This window comes from Lissotriton vulgaris, chromosome 1_1, assembly GCF_964263255.1.
Source record: "Lissotriton vulgaris chromosome 1_1, aLisVul1.2, whole genome shotgun sequence".
Lineage (NCBI taxonomy): Eukaryota > Metazoa > Chordata > Amphibia > Caudata > Salamandridae > Lissotriton > Lissotriton vulgaris.
The window spans coordinates 1,557,603,101-1,557,622,289 of record NC_141685.1 but is presented as its reverse complement, the minus strand read 5'-3'; the positions used below and the strand labels follow the sequence as shown (position 1 = coordinate 1,557,622,289).

The window sequence follows — 19,189 nt, the reverse complement described above, 5'->3', positions numbered from 1 at the left end:
ACATGTTGATGTGCAACCCCAACTTGTTCAAGAGAACGCACGTCTTCCTGAAGTCCGCTTGGGCTTCTGAGAAGGAGGAGGCCTTGATCAACCAATCGTCCAGGTACGGGTAGACAAACACCTTGCCTTTCCTCAGGTGTGCCGCTACCACTGCCATGCACTTCGAGAATTTCCTGGGTGCAGATTTCAGTCCGAAAGGCAGCACCGTGTATTGGTAATGATGGGTGCCGATTTGAAACCGCAGAAACTTCCTGTGCTTGTGCGCGATGGGCACATGGAAGTACGCATCTTGTAGGTCTATGGCACAAAGCCAGTCCCCCTGTTGCAACTGAGGATAAATCTGATGCAACAACAGCATGCGAAACTTTTCTCTGCGAATCCACTTGTTTGCCTGCCGCAAGTCCAGAATGGGCCTGAACTCGTTCTTGTCCTTTTTGCGAACCAGAAAGAACCGGGAGTACAGACCTCTTCCTCTGAGACAGAGGTACGTCTTCTATCTCCCTTTTTCTCAACAGAATATCGGCCTCCGCCTGGAGCTCGCGCAGTTGATACTGCGAGCTGACCGGAGGGATCGCCGGAGGAGGGCTGATGAACCGAAGACTGTATCCATTGCAAACAATATTCAGCACCCATTTGTCCGGAGTAATTTTTCTCCACTCTGCCAGGAAAAATTGAACACTTCCCCCCACCGGAGTGGGTAACGAATGACGGGGAAGAAACCGCTCAGGGTCGAGACCCGGCCGGGCCCTTGTTCGCGGTAGAGGGCTGCTGTCCACCTCTACCCCTCTGACGCTTCTGGAAAGGACGTCGGAACTGCTGCTGTTGTTGCTGCTGCTGTTGTCCCGAAGACTGTCCTCTTCCTTTCCCTTGCGAGCCGAACCGCCGTTGGAACTGGCGGAAGGGTTTCTTGTCCTTGGGCTTCTCCAAGCCCACCGCCGTCAGGGTTTCCGCCTCGGCCTTCATCCGGGCCATCTCGTCATCTGCGTGTTTACCGAAGAGCGTGTCCCCGGAAAACGGCAGGTTGGCCACTCGCTGTTGTGCCTCAGGCTCGAGAGACGTAAGTCTGAGCCACGCATGGCGGCGCTGGTTGATACCGTGGCAGTAACCATGTGCGGCCAACAAGGAGATATCCGCCGCGGCACTGATGGCCTGGTTCGAGACCAGCATCCCCTCCTTGACAATCTCCATGAAGTCCTCCCTCCTGTCACGCGGCACAAGGTCCGCGAACTGCTCCATGGAGTCCCACAGCGCACGGTCATATCGTCCCAGTAATGCCGAGTCGCTGGAAGCCTTCATCGTGGTGGAAGAGGTCCCACATGCCTTCCTTCCCGCCGAGTCAATCCAGCGGCTCTCCTTGTCCGGAGGCACGGTGGAGGCCGGGGAGGTAGAGTGCTGTTTCCTGGCCGCCGTAACAATCACTGAGTCGGGGACAGGGTCCAACCTCAGGAAGACAGGGTCTGAGTCCGGTGCCCTGTACTTTTTCAAAAGTCTAGACGGGGCGGCCTTCACCACTGCAGGTGTAGAAATAGTACTTCTGCCGGTTCAACCAGTCCCGGAACCAAGGGCAGCAGAGGGCGCGACAGGTGCTTCTTGTGCAAAGTCTCGAATATCACGGACGTCGTAGGTGTAGGAGCCGTCACCGTGATACCCAGCTTGGCGGCCCCCCTCAGGAGAACCTCCTGAAATGTACCTATGTCATCGATAGGAGACACCCTAGTCTCCGGGGAATCGGACAAAGTAGGGGAATAGGAGCGGGTCCTGGAAGATGAGTCGGTCCTGGATCTACGTCTCCTATGGCGCCGTCTGGAGCGGGTGGAGGACCTGTGCCTGCTCCTCGACCGTTCCCTGTGTCTGGAGCGAGACTTCGATCTCCTGGGCCTCGGCCGGTCCACAGGTTTCTCTGGGGTGGCCGACTTGGGCTTCTGCGGTTCCTTAGAGTTAGGAGTCTTCTTCGGAGGGGTAGGGAGATCTGGCAATGAGACCGACCTCGGCGGAATAGGTGGAGGCTTTCCATGCGGAGGAGGCAAAGGAGGAGGAGTAGGCATCCTTGGACGCGGGCCTCTAGGTAACGGAGGAGGAGGTGGAACAGACTTCTCCGGAGTATACACCTCCGAGTACACCGATCCCGGTGACCCACCATACTTCCTGGGCTGAGGGGAGCCCACCACAGCCTTAGGCCGCGCAGCACAATCCTTAGACGCCTCCGACCGGCGTTCAGGAGGCGACCGTCGGTCCCTCGACGTCAAACGACCCTTCGGCGACCCACCGACCCAGACGGAGAATGGGGACGTGTGCTGGTCTTCCTGCCCCCGGGGAGCCCCCCAGGGGCCTCAGCATGGGCATGTGAAGCCCCTCCAGACCCACCTTGCGTCTTCTGTCTTCTTTCTTCTAGGCCCTGAAGCCTGATCTTCAGTCTGTCCTTCAGGGTCCTGCCAGAAAAACCTTGGCAGATCTCACACGCCTCAGGGACGTGGGAAGAGGGAAGGCAGAGGATACAGACCTCATGGGGGTCTGTCTTGGCCTTCTTCCTGGAGCACTCTGGGCATTTGTCAAATAATGCAGGCATTATGGATAACAAAAGGGTGCAAAAAGCCAAGAAGAAAGTCACCAAAGTACTTTAAAAGTACACAATCGAAATAGTGAAAAAAAAACACCAACAAAACCCTTGAAAAGGGAGAGCTCAATGCTCCAGGGTCCTGCTTGCAGGAGCCGGAAAAAAGAACTGAAAGTAAGAGAGACCTGCAGGGCATTCTGGGATACTGTGAAGTTCTGGAAAGTTCTCTTAAAGGCACAGTATCCTATTCTGAGCCACATAATGGCAGCCTATGGGGCTTGTCTGTCCATGTCTTCCTCTCTATCATTCAGAGGGGTTTTTGCTGAAGGCAAGGTAAATCTGGACAGGCTTTGCTGTTTTGTGGATTTTTGGTGGAATTTCTAGCTGAAGTACTGGACAGTGTAGCCTTTTTAGGCTGCATTATATGTCTGTAAATTCTCTCAAGTGTCTGTGCAGTTCTGCATTTTTTCGACACTTTATGAGATTATTTTTGATTGCTCCGGGGTCCACGCACATGGGCGGGACTATTCACTAGATTATGACTATACACAGAGATCCCCTACTACAGAAAGAGGCAACTGCACTCTTATTTGGGTCTTACTCGGGCTACTCCTTGAATAGGAGTAAGACAGTAATTTTATGTACACAAAACACGCTTTGCTCTGACCACAGGCGGGCCTATAAGGCTACGTATCTAGGAGTGCATATTACTGCCGAAACTCAAAATATCATCAAATGCAACTACGAACCCCTTATCGATACAATAAGACATGATCTTGCTAGGGTAAATAGTCTTCATCTCACCATCATAGGTAGGGAGAACTATATTAAAATGACTATCTTCCCTAAAATTTTATATTTATTCCGTACCATTCCCCTATTAGTAGACGATAAATTTATCAAAATTCTCAACTCCCAAATCTCCAAATTCGTCTGGCAGTACGGCAAGATCAGAAGATCATTAAAATACTTGTCCTTGAATTACAATCGTGGTGGTCTGGCTATCCCTCATTTGCTCCTATACTATTGGGCTGCATATATACAGCAATTTGCTCCCATGGTTATTCCTATACAGGATGAAGCAGGGGCGGACATTCCATCATACCAGCTGGCCCTTGGTTCTAAAGCCAGAGGATTTTTACTCAGACACTATGAACCCTGGATACTACAAAAAAGTCAAATTCAAGATTGTTACAGGAGCTTGGAAAGCTTGGACTAAAATAACAACATTTTTGCAAATTCCCAAGTATACCCGATACTCCCCACTTTGGCAATCGTCTCTCTTCTCGCAAAACATAAATGATGGGACTTTTGCCAATTGGGAGAGTTATGGAATTACATCTGTTGTTGATCTTCTAGGTCCCGAGAAAAAAATTAATTTTAGTCTCCTCCAGACTAAATATTGCATACCTAGCAGCGACTATCTTAAATTTCTTCGAGTTAGCTCAAGCATTAATCATTTGCTTCCTAACATAAACTGGAACAGAATACCCCTGTTGGAAGATATCCAGAAATCCTCCTCTAGAATAAGTACATTCTATAATGTTCTACTCGCCAACGCACCGGATGACACTGAAAGTACGGAAGCAACCTGGACTAGCAAATTAGGAAATCCAGATGTGGATTTAGATAAGGTTTTGGCAATGGCCTCCCAATTTTTACTCTCTACCAATTTCAAGGCTCAGCTGTATAAAAAAATGTATAATTTTACTATACACCGGCCAAATTGCATGCATGGGGGAAAATTGACAGCGACCGCTGTCCTAGGTGCAAAAGTGGACCCACGACTCTTGTGCATATGTTCTACGAATGTGACAGCTTAGGGCTTTTTAAGAAAATGATTTGGGAGTTTTGGAAGGAGGTGTTTGGACGAGATCTGCCGGAATCACCCACAATCTTTATGCTGGGATATGATTGCACTTTGAAACTGCACCACAGTGAGGAAGTAATACTATTTATTGGTTCTGCTGTATACCGTATCATTTTAGCGACTCGCTGGAAAGAGGAAGATCCTCCGAGCTTCCAAAAGTGGCTCGCTAGGTTTCTAGCAGTCTATAACTATGAGTCAGCGATTTATGCTACTAGAGGGTTTAAGTCCAGGATGCGGGGGGAAAAGACTTGGTCTCCCATCACGGCCTGGTCCGCTCTGTCCCCCTCTAATTGATATGTATCGTTTCCCAATGTGTTTTCCTTCAGTTTTTTTTTCTTTTTTCTTTCTTTTCTTCTCTCCCTTTCTCTTTGTTTGTCTTCTTAGGAACCGGGAGTCAGTGAGTTTGAACGACTTATGTAGTGTTAACATTATTGATCAGTATCTTTTCGCTTCCCGTATGTAATTTATTCATACCCGTTTCTCTTGGTTTTTGTTGCCCTCTTTGCTAGATAAACTATACACTGTGTTTTCGTTTATATCCAAAATATATGGATACATTGTAATGGAATTATTTTCAATTAAAAAAAAATTTTTTTAAACTGTGTGCGTTTCAGTGTGCAGGGAAGAGCTTTTGTAGCAGAGTATGAGCTAAGGAAGATAATATGTGAAGCTTTTCTTAATAGACATTTTTGTTAAAACCAGAGGGGAGCGATAGTTCAAAAAAGTGATCAACGACACTATGGACCTTTTTATGAGAGCCCGGTCAAGATAAGGTTTTTCACAGTGATCGCTATTGTAAGTGGTGATGTGTATAGCACCTGATAATTACTGGGTACAATAAAGTCTTCACCTCCAGTGAAATTTCAGCAGGTCCAATCCTCTGAAATTTAACGTGGGGAAAAGGCCGGGCAGTATGCACCAAAACCTGCAGGTTAATTCCCATTATGGAGAACAAAACTCAGAATAAGTGATATTACCTACATCTTATAAATTTTGACCCTGGTGTGAAAAACGTTATCACGTGTGATAAACTACAAATATTCTTTCGGACACTTGTAATTGGAACATACACGTCTAATTTAAAGAACTATCAGCAGAACTGATTTTACTTGCATGCACAAAGAGCCTTACTTTAAAATTAAAAAGTCATAATTGGCATTTATAAAACATGATTGTACACTAGTAAAAAGATTCACCAACATTTAGATTTTCAGATCAATTCACACCCAAAAGTAATAACCCAACATGGCAATAAACTGTATGTGTAGATTGTTTTAAAGAACTGGAACTTTAGTGAGGTGTGGTGCTGTCATGCAATCAATTTCTGTGACTAGCGGCTGAAATGGGAGATGAAAAGTACAGCCATGAAAGACAGTGGCTTGTGCGTGAAAACGATAGGTTGTGGGTGGTATTTTAAGTAAATTGTGATGCTACCTCAATCATCGATTAATATGTGAGCTACCCAAATGAAAGTGACACTGACAGTTGTATTGAGATATGTTGAGTGAGATGGCATTGTTGTGATTTTGGATAAATGAGGGAAACTATTTTTACATAACGGCACTGGACACAGTGCAGAAAACCTTAAAAAGTACAGAAACCACACCGGGGAGAACTGTGTTTTTCGTTTTTGGTCTTAATGACCAGTAGTTTTGCATACATTTTTGCAGCCGGGACTTTAACCCTCTTGAGCTGTATTGAGAGAGGGCATTTATCAAGTCAAAGAAAAAAACAAATGATCTACTTCCTAGCTAGTAGGGAGCATTGGAATTATGTAAAACACTCTTTCCTTTGTATACAGTGTGAAAAGGACCGGTACGTTTACTCCGACAATATCTGGTCAAAGGAATAATCTCTATATTTCTTAATTAAATTACCTCCCCATCGATCGTCATTATTTCTTGTTATTTTTTTCACAGGAGATATAGCCATGGATTGACGTACAGAGAATGCACGAGTGCAAGATAGGTTTGCATTAATTTTCTTTAAAAGGATGTGAACCGATCTAGCTCGTACTTAATTGCTTTGGGCACGCTGCTACTAGGTGTAGGTATACAACCATTAGTATACACGATCAATAGCTGGGACGTCAACTCTCAAGAGTGAATACTTTGCTGCAAAGTAATTTCCATGTATTAAACCATTATACCGATAAATGTAACAGTTGTTTACTCTAGTAAAAGACGATGCTAACAGATGGGTCGTTTCCTAACTGCCCCTTGTCTTCGGATAGTTATGGCTTTGCCTCACAAAATGGCAGTGCACGAGGGGTTCACGGTTCTGTGCCTAGGTGAGGTAAAAAGACATAAAGTGGAAGGTGCAGCTTATATCGGAGGTGTTAGGGGAATGGCTTTTTGGGTAAAACACATGTTATTGAATGTAGGCTGATATCACAAGCTCACATTAGGGCCCACTGCACCCTGGCTACTCCACTGGCTGTGTGGTGTTAACAAGGGAAGGGGAGGCGGGGGGAGGGCGGCAGATAAAGCTCATGAGAAGAGTCTTAAGAACACTTAAAAAACAAGCATTTGCAATGCAATGGGTCTCACATTTACGAGAGTTTGGGCTATTGGCAATGCATTAGCTTAAACTCTCACAAAAGCGAGACTTATTGCATTGCAAATATTTGTTTACTAGCGCCCATGCGGCTCTTTCACATCCATAGCAGCCACACCCCTGTCTTAAGACAAACCGCGTATAAAGAAATGTGCACCACTATTAAAGTAAAAGCGCAGCATGGCGTGCATTGACAAAAAAATAAGTATCTGTCAAGTTGACAGATGTTATTGTTGGCAAAATACGATCACTAACCATCCAACATGGCAACTTATTGATTTCATGCAATGAACCCATGCTTAACATTCACTTTACTCAATGGGAACAACACAGTCTTAGGGGCGTACCAGATCACAATTTAAAACTCAATCTTGGGGTATAAGCAACGCCTTACCATAAATAGCAAATAGAGATCAATAAAATTAGTTATTTGCAGCACTGAGAGGCTGCAGTCAGTTGCATAAAATGCTACACACAGAAAAGTTACTAGCTACCAAGTAGGTTAAACGTGCACAGCCTTCAATTGCTTTTTCTCACTGATAAACAACAGCAGTGGTTTTGGCCACTGAACATGGGTGAGCGACGCAACCCTAAAGAGAACAATATTGGGTTCAACCTTAGGAGGAGATGAGAGTAAAGAAAGAGGAGACAGCATAGGGAGAACGAGCTTGTGTACTGTTGATGGGTGCTACTGGGAACATTAGCAACCAACAACATGGCATGTATTGGCGCTCTTGATGCATGTATTGGCGCTCTTGATGCATGTTAGGAGTTCTGCCCAATGTGTTTTGCTCCATGTTAGAATGTGGCTTACCATAGCTGAAAACACTGTTCTAAGTATAGTAATACCAGACTATATAGCAACTTCCTTCTGGTAGATTTAAGTCAGGTTTTTGTCCAATTAGTTCTGCGTGTTCTGTGGTGTCTATAAGCACTTTGTCTCTCACATGCTTATAGGCAGCTACTTATCAAAGACCGATACAGAGGTTCAGTGGAGTATTTAATGGCATGGTGAGCAGAGATGTAAGGCAGAAAGGCCTTAGGAAAAGAAAGAAAGAAATAACGCCGCCGCCTTCACAAGGCTCCATAGTCCCATATCCAATTAAGAGTCAGCAGGAAAGAAAGAAAGTTTAATCTTAAGTGCATATTTCTGCATGCACAATATACCTAATTCACAGGGAGATGACCAGCTTTTCGGTTTTTGTCGCCCTAGCACAGCAGAGTACAGTTGTCTCAGAGTGTGGCCCAAAGGTTGTCAGGCAGCACTGTTCTTTAGTCTCCCTCAGCCCTGCAGTGACTACCAGATATGAAAAGAGAAGGCTTGATACTTGGGCCTCCTGCACATCATTACCTTTGAGTGGATTGCATGACACCAGCTCCGTAGCAGACTGCACACATTCCAATGCACTGGTAGCAGCTAGAGGTGGGTGGCTGGGAGCTACGCATTTAGTTAGTAGGATATGTACGCCGAGATGCAAACCACTGACTACCGTTTTACTAATGCTCGGGATGAACAGTATGTGGGCAGTGATGACGATTCAGCGCATAGGTGAACACAAATGAGACAGATCTATCAAAGCTTGAATAAGGCCATCTGAAACTCGATGCTTTGCGGTTCGAAGTTCTAAACTAGCCTGGAAAGTTCCCCTTTCTGCAGTACATTTTAAAACGAGGCATCAAAAGCGTGCAGAAGCCGACATATGCTGGTCACAAGTTTAAACCTTCCTAACCTTTTGGGCAACAAGCGGAGGACCATTAAACTGAATAGTAAACTGCTGAAGACCGGTATGAAACACAATATAACGGTAAGTTATTTTGATGGGACACTGAAAGTGCCGAACATTGCATTCCGACTTGTGGCAGAAATAACAGTAAATGCTAAAATTACTGCTTATTAGGTCTCAGAAAAAAGGCAGATTGGCGTTTCACCTGACTTGGCGATGGATTTTGAGAGCATGGCTAATAAGTAAATAACCAGTGATGCGCGCACACCACAGAGGAGCGGGGGCAAAGGAGCAAGTCAGCGAGGCGAACGCGCGCTGCTGCACGTGCAGGCCACCGGTGGGAATGGGCGGAGCAAAGGCGGGACATGCACTCACCTTTGCCCAATTGCATGTCATATTTTGGAATAGAAAAAACCGCTTGCAATGGCGGGTGGCGAAAGCCTGATCACACGTATGAGTGTGTGAGCAGATTTCAGAATCCCCTTACAAGAGGTCTCATGCTGTGCACTGTAATGCTAGGCACGAGACCTAAAAAAACAACAAAGGACAGGATATGGTTTCTAAAGTCTAGAGCACGGATACTCAAAGTATGGCCTGGGGGCCCGCATGCGGTTCTCCTGACCTTTACATGCGGCACCCTGGTGTTCAAAAGCCCTCTGACGCTGTTAACAAGAGCAATGCTTACAATAAAAATATCTGAAAACAAGCAAATATGTATTTAAAGATTCATTTGGGTCAATGAAAGGAAGGAACTATTGAGTCCTGCACCACTTAACTTAAAGAGCACTTTCATGGTTAAAGCCATCTTGCAGCAAAAGTGTAAAAAGTATCTTCAAAATTCCAAAAGTGTATTTCATTAAAACACAGAACCTTTTCACTTTAGTACATCAGATTATAGAAGCGCGTGGAGAAGAATTATTTTAAAAGTGATGGCTTTCAAACGAATTTAGAAACAGTAATTCTCCCCACCATCCTGACAACAATGTTAACAGTTAAATAAGGAGGCAAGCTCGTGGTTATGTGCACTCTTTGGGTCATATGGGTTCTTCCTATTATACATGTAAAACATTAAAGTTTATTGATCCAAACACAGGAGAAGGTTTTCTACAGCATGCATCCTGAAGTCATGTATTTCGGGGCCCTTGTATATGTGATAATGAAGAAAAAGGAGGGAAAGCAAAATAAAACTATTGTGTAGGATCACACAATTTGGTTAAGTGGGGAAGCCAGGATTAATCTCAGGTTTTGTAGGTTCACATTGATCAAGTCAGCAACTAGATGTATATGCTTTGCTTCTGCTACACCCACCTTGCCACCAATGACACCCCGCCCAACCTCTTGCCACCACATCAAACGCACCCCTTTGGCTCACTACTTACCGTGGTTACTCAGAAGCGGCCTGCCGCCCATTCACCCTTACTGTGCCACTACAGACCTCACCACGATACAAAATCCTGACGAATAACTAAGCTGGTGATAAAACAACGGGTTGTGCAAAGTGGATCTGATCGCAATAGGATATTCTATAATGGCGGAAAGAGAAGGCAGGGGCAATGTCAAAAAAAGCGTCCAGATCCAACAAAATCAGACTCTCCCATTAAAGCCAGGGCGGACATGGCTGCCAACATGGATATGTTTCTTAAGAAATTAGCCGATCTCCACAACCTGTCCAAATCCACCAAAAGCAACACTGACTCCATGCTACTCGAACTCACAGCAGTAAGGGCAGATATGAGCGCCATGAATAAACACCTGGGCGAAGCGGAACAACGCCTGAGCGATGTTGAAGATATGTCCCTACAATCAACAAAAGTAATAAAGCGCCTTGAATCTACCACTGATGCCCTTAGAAGACAACGCTGAGTTGGAGGACCGCAACAGATGGGGGAACATCCGTATCTTTGGCGTGCCAGAAAATTCCGAAAAAGACGCAGACTCTTGCATGGCATACTTAGAAACATGGATTCCAATGATAACCAAGATAGAATTTCCACACAGCTTCGAGCTGGACAGGGCGCACGGAATCCCCACCTTCACCGATAAACACAGGAAGGGGCCACGTCCTCTGAAGTGCAAGCCCCTCAGATTCCAACACGTTGAGGCTATCCTCCAATTCTCGAGGAAGAATCTCAACATATCTTGGGAGGGACATCGCATAACCTTTACCCAAGATTACTCTAAAGACACAGTGGAACTGCGGAAACGATTCCTCCAATTGCGTGAGAGACTCAGAGCAAAGAACATCTCCTTCTCCTTTGCAGGCCCATCAAGATTCAAAATCATAGAGAACGGAACACAACACTTCTCAGAACCCCAATACTTGGCGTGCCACCTGGAAGACTGTCAGACACAGAATATGGACCAATCCAGCGGCTCTACAAACAAGAGGAAAACTAACACCCACGATTACCATGACTCTGACCCAGCCTGATCACTGCTGTTGGGATATATTTGATTTGTTTTGCGATAGCTTGTCTGCGGCTCTGCTTGGCTGTCAAACCCTGGGCGGGTCACCCACAGGAAAGTCTACGATGCTATCTGCATCTTTATGCCTCCTAATCTGACCAACCTGTACCGTGAGTGATGCCCTGGGTATATGCTTAGGTTATCTTACATTATTAGTCTCCAATATTTTGTAATAATCTCTAAAATTCGTTGATATGTTATTTCACTGTTGACCTAATACTGTTGTTTAAGTAAGGCAATAGAGTACACATTTCGCATTGATATTCTGTGCTATATTCTGACATGATCTGTTTACTTTTGCAATACATTGAGACTCTTTTGCAAATTGATCCTGGCGTCCTCGGTAGGGTTCTTAAACACTCAAGCTGTATTGATTCGCTTGAAGCAAACAGATATGTCATGACTGCTGAGTGCATCTAGTTGACACTTACTGTCTTGGGTTTCCATAACGCTCCATAGCTGTATCTTAGTTTCCCCTCTGGAATTCCTTATCCTTAACGTTCTCCATCTTTACCGCTACTCACAGCCCAGGTCATAGAACTTATGATATACCATCCTTGTCCCATTCTTGGATGCTTGGAGTACCCCATAATATCCTGATTGTGATATCGCTGTTAGTAATATGCTGTTTATTAACCTTGGTTTGCCTAGTGACGGTACTGCCGTCGTTCTCCCCACGTACGTATGTTGAGGAGGGGGGTTTGAAGAACTGGGGAAGGGGGGAGGAAGGAAGGGAGGGTGAAAAGGGAGTTGACATGTATGTTATTTGTTTTTTTTGGTTATGTTTCATTTTCTTGCAAAGATGCAGTATCCTACACCGATGTTCGATTACATGTTTCACACACTAACATGAGTCCCGGCTGGAAAATATCCTCTAGTCCCTCATGGCGGACACCAGTACACCCTACACCCTAGAATACTTCACTGATGTCACACTCAACGATCCAATCGGACTCTTATGGCCGACACTAAGTCCCTTTCAGAAAATCTTAACATAATCTCCCTGAATGTTAAGGGTCTTAATCACCCGGTAAAGAGACGGAAAGTCTTTGAGTACCTTCCTAAGTCAAAAGGGGATATCCTCCTACTACAGGAAACCAAACTATCGGAAGACACACGATTCATTAAACTCCATTGGATCTCACACACACTCTGCACCCCCGCTGACCACCAGAAAGGTGGTGTAATCACACTGATCGCAAAAAAATCTAATGTAGCTGTTGTCTCACACACACACGATACGGAGGGCAGGTTGCTAATCACACATCTTTTAAGGGATGATGACCCCATACATATTGTGAATATCTACGGCCCCAACTCGAACTTCTGGGACTCGATTGCCCAGGCCATGGAAAATCTCACAGGACGACCTACTAGTGGTAGGGGGTGATTTTAACCTTCCTCTGGACCCAATTCTTGATCGACAGTCTAAATGTACATTCCACCATTCACGATCACATGAGGCACTCCTGCGCCTCTGTAACCGATACTACCCCAAAGATTCTTGGCGCCTTCAGAACCCTAATGGGAGGGATTACACCTTTTATTCTGCCCCACACAACTCATATTCTAGAATCTCATTGAGGAAACAGACATTGTCCCGAAACTAGTCCCCGACCACGCATGTATTAGCACCAAACTTGCTGGTTCCCGTTCGATCCTGCCACCTAGGAGATGGCGCTTCAACGAAGAAACCTTAACCGACCCTGAAAACAAACAGATAGCAAAAGCCATAGAAGAATATATTTTACTGAATGATCTACCTGATACAGCTCCCTCCACTATGTGGGATGCGCTTAAAGCCAAGATTTGTGGTGTTATCATTAACATTAGAGCCAAAACCAACAAGAAACTAAATAAAGATTTGGTAAACCTCGAAGAAGATATTAAAAACTTAGAAGCCACCCACAAGTCCAACCCTGACAACACAGCAGCCCTTGACCTCTTAGTCAGGAAAAAATATGAATACAACGCTATCACTAGCAAACAAGCCTTAAAGTTATGTGAAGGAAACAGGGCTGGGAAACGCCTCGCTTCTTAACTTAAACACTAACAGAAACTGACCACTATCACCTCAATCAAAGATCCGGCAAATAATGTTCACACTAAGCAAGCCAAAATTTTAGAGACCTTCTAAGTATTTTATGAGGACCTGTACAAAAATGATCTGACCTTTGACAAGGAAGCCTGCGATAATTACCTGGAATCCCTGAATCTCCCTAAACTTTCAATGGAGGACATTGCACAAATAGGCTCCCCCATCACAAACACAGATCTGGTCTTCCATAAAAACGCTTAAAAGTAATAAGGCCCCCGGCCCAGATGGTTTTTCCGCGGCCTTCTACAAGGCCTTTGACAAACAACTTACCTCCACCCTCCGGACGCTCTTTAACTCAGTAGCAGCCAATGGCAGCGTCTCCCCTTCCACGAGTGAGGCTACCATAATTGTGATCCCCAAAGATGGCAAAGACCCACTTTTAACCACGAATTATCGCCCCATTTCATTGATAAATCTAGATTGCAAAATCTATGCTAAGATCCTAGCAACAAGACTCAATGCCCTGCTTCCCAAATTGATTAGCACCTCACAAGTAGAGTTCTTAAAACATCGGATGTCAAACGATAATACCAGGCTCTTATGTCACATCTTAGAAAAAGCCAAGACCTCACCCACTCCAATGGTTGCCATACCCTTGGACGCCGAAAAAGCCTTCAATAAGGTTTCTTGGACATTCCTACAGCATTGCATGCAATCCTTTAACCTAGGCCACTTGTTCATCAATATGGTAATGGCACTATACTCCTCTCCTGTCCGCCAGAATCGCCATCGATGGCACCCTTTCTAACCCATTCCGCCTTTATCAAGGCACTGGACAAGGCTGCTCTCTTTCCCCCGCATTGTTCCTCCTGGCCCTTAAACCCCTTCTAACTGACATCAAACACACTAAAGAAATAGCAGGTGTGACCTTCAATGAAACTCAGGTGAAACTAGCGGCTTACGCCGACGACATTTTAATAGCAACTGAAGACCCTGAGAACTCCATAAAAGCCCTTATGTCATCAATCGACAGGTATTCGGCCCTCTCCAGTTACAAACTAAATCGGGACAAATCTGAGGTCAAACCTCTTAATGTACACACCACCAGAAACGTCCTCGGGGACTCTGGCTTGGCAAAGTGGTGTTATCAAATATTTAGGAATTGAGTTTGAAGACTACCTGATTGGAACGCTTCGCCACAATGAGTCCTAAACCCTTGCCAAAATTAAGCGACTCCTAGATGGTTGGTCCCCTCGGTTCATCACTTGGTGGGGCCGGATTGAAACCATCAAGATGATGATTTCCCCCTTGGTCAATTACCTAATCACCATGTTACCTCTCACACTTTCCCGGGACTTTCACCATAGGCTTGACACATTGATATCCACCTTCTTATGGCAAGGGAAAAGAGCCAGAATCAGTCTGAAAAAATTGCGCCTTGACAAATCCCAAGGAGGGGTTAACCTAGCAAACTTCAAACTTTACCAAACTGCTTTCCTTGCCAGACAGGGCTCACACTGGCTGACGCCTCAGCCAGAATACACCCCTGTGTGGCTTACGGTAGAAAGGGCCCTCCTTCAGTCCCTTGACCCAACCTCCTTCCTGACCATTACATTCCGTCCCTCCTTCTGCTCAGGATCCATTTTTAAAACCACGAAAGCAGCCCTTTTGCAAGTAAGCAGACACCTACCGCATCAGTTCAAAAAATCAAAATGGGAATCCTTATGGCACAACTCTACTTTGACATATAAAGGGAAACCTCTATACAACAATTACTTTGGTTGCGAGAGGCTTGTTCTTCCCACACCAGCTGTTTGATGCCGGTCCGCTCCCTTTTACTGAAATACGAGACAAATATGATCTTCCGGAAATAGAATTTTACAATTTCCTGAATGTCAAGGTGGCTATCTCCAAAGCCAAGCTCAAAAACAGAACTTCATCCCTCCCTGCCTATCTAGCGACCCTCAACAAACTTGGCCATCAGGTCTCTAAGCGCTGATGTGTCCGCAGCAGCCCACCCTGACAAAATCCATACGCCTCTTTTGGGAGTCCTACTCCTCTACACCAATCTCTGAGGTGGAGTGGGCCGAACGTGTGAATCCACCACACGTCACAAAATTAGCCCTACTCTCTCCCAGACTAAATTCTGGCTCCTCCATAAAGCCTTCTGGACCCCCAAACGTCTCTTCTTACATAACATTAGGGACGACAATACATGTTGTAACTGCACAGATTAAGGAGGCGATCTCGAACACTTATTATTTAAGTGTACCTGCGTTACAGGCTATTGGGATAGAATTTTTGAATTCATCGCCAAGGTGCTCCCCATCTCCCTACCACGGGAATTTTCCACCTTAGTATTGGGCTCTGCCAAGGCTGATATACTTAATGATAACGATAAGGCATTGCTTGATATACTACTAACAGCTGCTGTTAAAATAATCCTAAACAATTGGAAGGACACCCGCAAAGCATCTTTCCCGCATTGGCTTATCTGGGTCTCCAATTTAAGAGGTGCCGACAACATTTCACTCATAAACACCCCTTGGCGCCCCCCAACACAGGAAATTATGGTCCTCGCTAGATAAATACTCTAACCTCCATAAACCACCATGATCACCCGAACTAGCTCAGGGCTCTCTTGCGCCCCTCCTCCCACATCTCGCTTGGTAGTGTGCACAGTTCTCGTACTTGCAATGTTGCATCCAAACACCGATGTTCTTTCTGCATCAATATGTCTGATATATAGCATTGTTATTATTATTATTTCTATTTGTGTTACTTGTGATTTCAGATGTATGGTCAATTTTCATATTTTCATAGTTTTCATGATTTGTATCTTTCATGATTTATGTATGTAATGTTTCTTCTGTTGAAAACTCCCAATAAAAAACTTCTGTGAAATTAAAAAATAAATTCAGCCCTCAGCCACATCACAGACCATACTTTTTGGCCCCTGGGAACATGTTTGCAAGTACCTATGGTCTAGAGGTAATCTATTCCAACAAAGCAGCCATAGGACAGGTGAACTTATCGATACACAACATGCATAAAGGTAGAGAAAAATATATTAAATGTGACAGAACTTTGCAAAAATATCAAAACCGTTTACAATGCTGCTATGATGCATCACAACTACACAGGATCTACATAAGCTGATCTTTTGGAAATGTGATAATATCAATGTACCTTGTCCAGTTTGGCATCTTCGACCACTTTCAAAGGAGAAGAGATTGGAGTCATAACCGTAGCGGCGCAGACACAAGTATGGCCATTTCACAGAGTCACGTTTGCGGGTGTATAGGATCAGCTCCGACTCTGTAAGCTCCATTATGCCAGAACCCAGCTCATTACCATCATCATCCACATTAATGACCTTCAAAGGAATAAGCTTACAATTTTAGTGCAGCGAAATGCGAAGATTCACCACAACTGTTAAAAACATTTACTTAAAGGAGATCTAAAAAGAATTGATCTTTTTAAAACCGTTCATAAGGCAGGACCTGAAAAGAAACAAGGGTCCACACAATTCGGTACATGTGGTTTTGATGTTTCGTGTAGCAAGCAGTAGCAGTGTTGCCCAATGGGTCATTCGCACAGACATTAAGTAACACACAAGAAGCAATGTGAGAGAAGATAGGAAACACAAACACTGTCATGCCTGAATGGTGGAGTCTGGCCACTACAAGGTTTTACAGGATCCTTGAAGGACATCAAAAGCTTTACAAAAGTGTCACAAAAACGCAATGCGCAAAAGGAGATCCCTTTTAAAGAAAATAGTAGTACATTAATACATCAAGAATAAACTACTGCAATAGGTCTTATTTGAGTTCTAATAGACAGAGGCCACTTTGTAGCTGTATTCATCTGCCAGGGCACACAAGGTGGAAAACTAAGATTATAAGTAACTTTTTCTACTTTACCACTGGGCTCTCTCTATACTAGTCCTAAAATTCAGGAAGAGGAACACGCTAACTCTACCTTAAATGAGAGTCAACTTATAGGAAGTTACACAAGAGATGCCTGACCCACTAAAGTATATCTTAGAGTCCAAATAATAATGTTTGGTAAAATATGGACTGAGCTCCGAGAGGCTACATTATAAATGTCAGAGAATGGGACATTTCTCACTGGAGCAGCTGTAGTCGCCTTCCAGCTTGTGGTATAGGTCGTGGTTTAGCAGGTAACAAGCTATTAACATTTTTTTTTTTTAAAACAAGTAACAAAACAAAAAAATAGAGCATAGTCTGTTAAAATTAAGCTAGGCCTGTCAGTACAGAACTAAAATTGACATATAGCGTTTTGACCTTATGAACTTTAGTCTTATACAAATAATAACTACATCTCTGCATGGGGTGTTAGACTTTGGCTGAAAAAAGGCAAGGAAATAGTCTGATTAATGAGAACACTAAAAACTTTGGAAAAACAAAGGGATATTTCTTGGGAGTATGATGTGACGGAAAACCTCCTATGGTTCATTGGTATACTTTCATGCATATGTAATAACCAATAGAAATGCAATCTTCCACAAAAGGTGCTGTTAGCAAGCCTTGGCAAGTTACTATAAAATCACAACTCTGCAATTAATGACACTTCAATTTCATTATAAAGTGAACGATAGGCTGGAGTAGACAATGCAAAAAAATATAAGTACTTTATTAACTTCAAAAGTTTTAAAAATAGAGCAAACATCAAGTGGTTAAAAAAGTGGGGCAGGGAGCCAACACATACAAAACATATAACACAAAATGAAAACCATAAAGCAGTTGAAAATGTGTGGTAAATCGTATGCACTCTAAACATAAATGTCCTCTTTTATATAAATAAAGTAATCCAATGTGAGAGGTACAGTCTTTAGAACGATCCCAAAACTAGAGTCAACATTTTGCTCTCAAACAGTCCAGCTTAAAACCTACCTACCTGAGAACAAAATGGTTTTCTTAATTTATTTCAATCCTGAACGCTACAACAAAGGAATAACAAATGCTTAACTAGGCTAGAAACAAATAGTACAGAAATATAAATGTAATACAATTTCATAAGTGCTAATAAGCACTTCAGGTGAAATGTGCGACAGCTCCACTGGCTACCCTTCAGAAGTAGACCCAAGTTCAAGGCACTATGCATTGCATACAAGGCAATCCATAATACAGGACAAGAGTTTCTGAAGAAAACTCTTTGTTTCTATATGCCCAGCAGACACTTGCGCTCATCAGCAGCGAACATGCCAATTGTCCCTCGCACCAAGAAAGCCTCTTGGGGCGACAGAAGATTCACTGTCGCTACTACCAGACTATGGAACATGCTCTCCCTTCAAATTAGGACTAGTCCCACGCTGCTTACCTTCCGGAAACAAGAAAAGACCTGGCTCTTCAACCAATAAACAACCCGCTCCTGACCCTTCCCTCTGATTTTTTCATCAGCGTCGAGACACCGAAGGGTATTTGCGCGCTTTACAAGTAGCTTAAATAAATAAATATCTCAAAGTACCTCGCATTTAAAAATAATTGCTCTCAGCAGTTTAAATGCTACAACACAAATTAATGTAACCCTTCATTGAACAAGACATAACAATTCAAAGAAGCGCCATTTGCAATAGACCACCAAAGGATCAAGGCAGGTGGCCAACATGCAGTAAGTCACACTCATTGAGAAGAGTAGCAGAGCCAGATCACTGTACAACACTAAAGGCCTCATTATGATACGGATTGTCATTGCCTCTGCCCAAACATTTTTGCGGTTGCAGAACAGACCGGTGTCCGCTCAGCGGTCCCGAAATCTCAATTACGATGCAACGCACATGGTTCAGTCGCAAACTCCCAATTCTTTACAGACGCTTGTGCAGCAGTTGGAAACAGGCTGCAGCACAAGCTCCCATAGAGAATGGGAGTTTCTATAAATCCCTGCACCGTGCGGCAACCACCTCATGATACCTGCCATATGGTGCAGGGATTTACAGGGGTGTACCAAAGGTGCCCCCC

General features: G+C 44.2%; 1 protein-coding gene across 3 annotated transcripts in view; it reads right to left on the bottom strand.

The window, feature by feature from the left end:
* FRS2 (fibroblast growth factor receptor substrate 2) overlaps positions 1-19,189 on the bottom strand; it is a 320,399-nt gene that overhangs the window by 52,045 nt on the left and 249,165 nt on the right. For all 3 annotated transcript variants that reach the window (XM_086918017.1, XM_086918018.1, XM_086918019.1), the window contains one exon: positions 16,398-16,584. In XM_086918017.1, the coding sequence (XP_086774143.1) occupies positions 16,398-16,584 (187 nt within the window). The remainder of the gene's footprint in view (positions 1-16,397; positions 16,585-19,189) is intronic.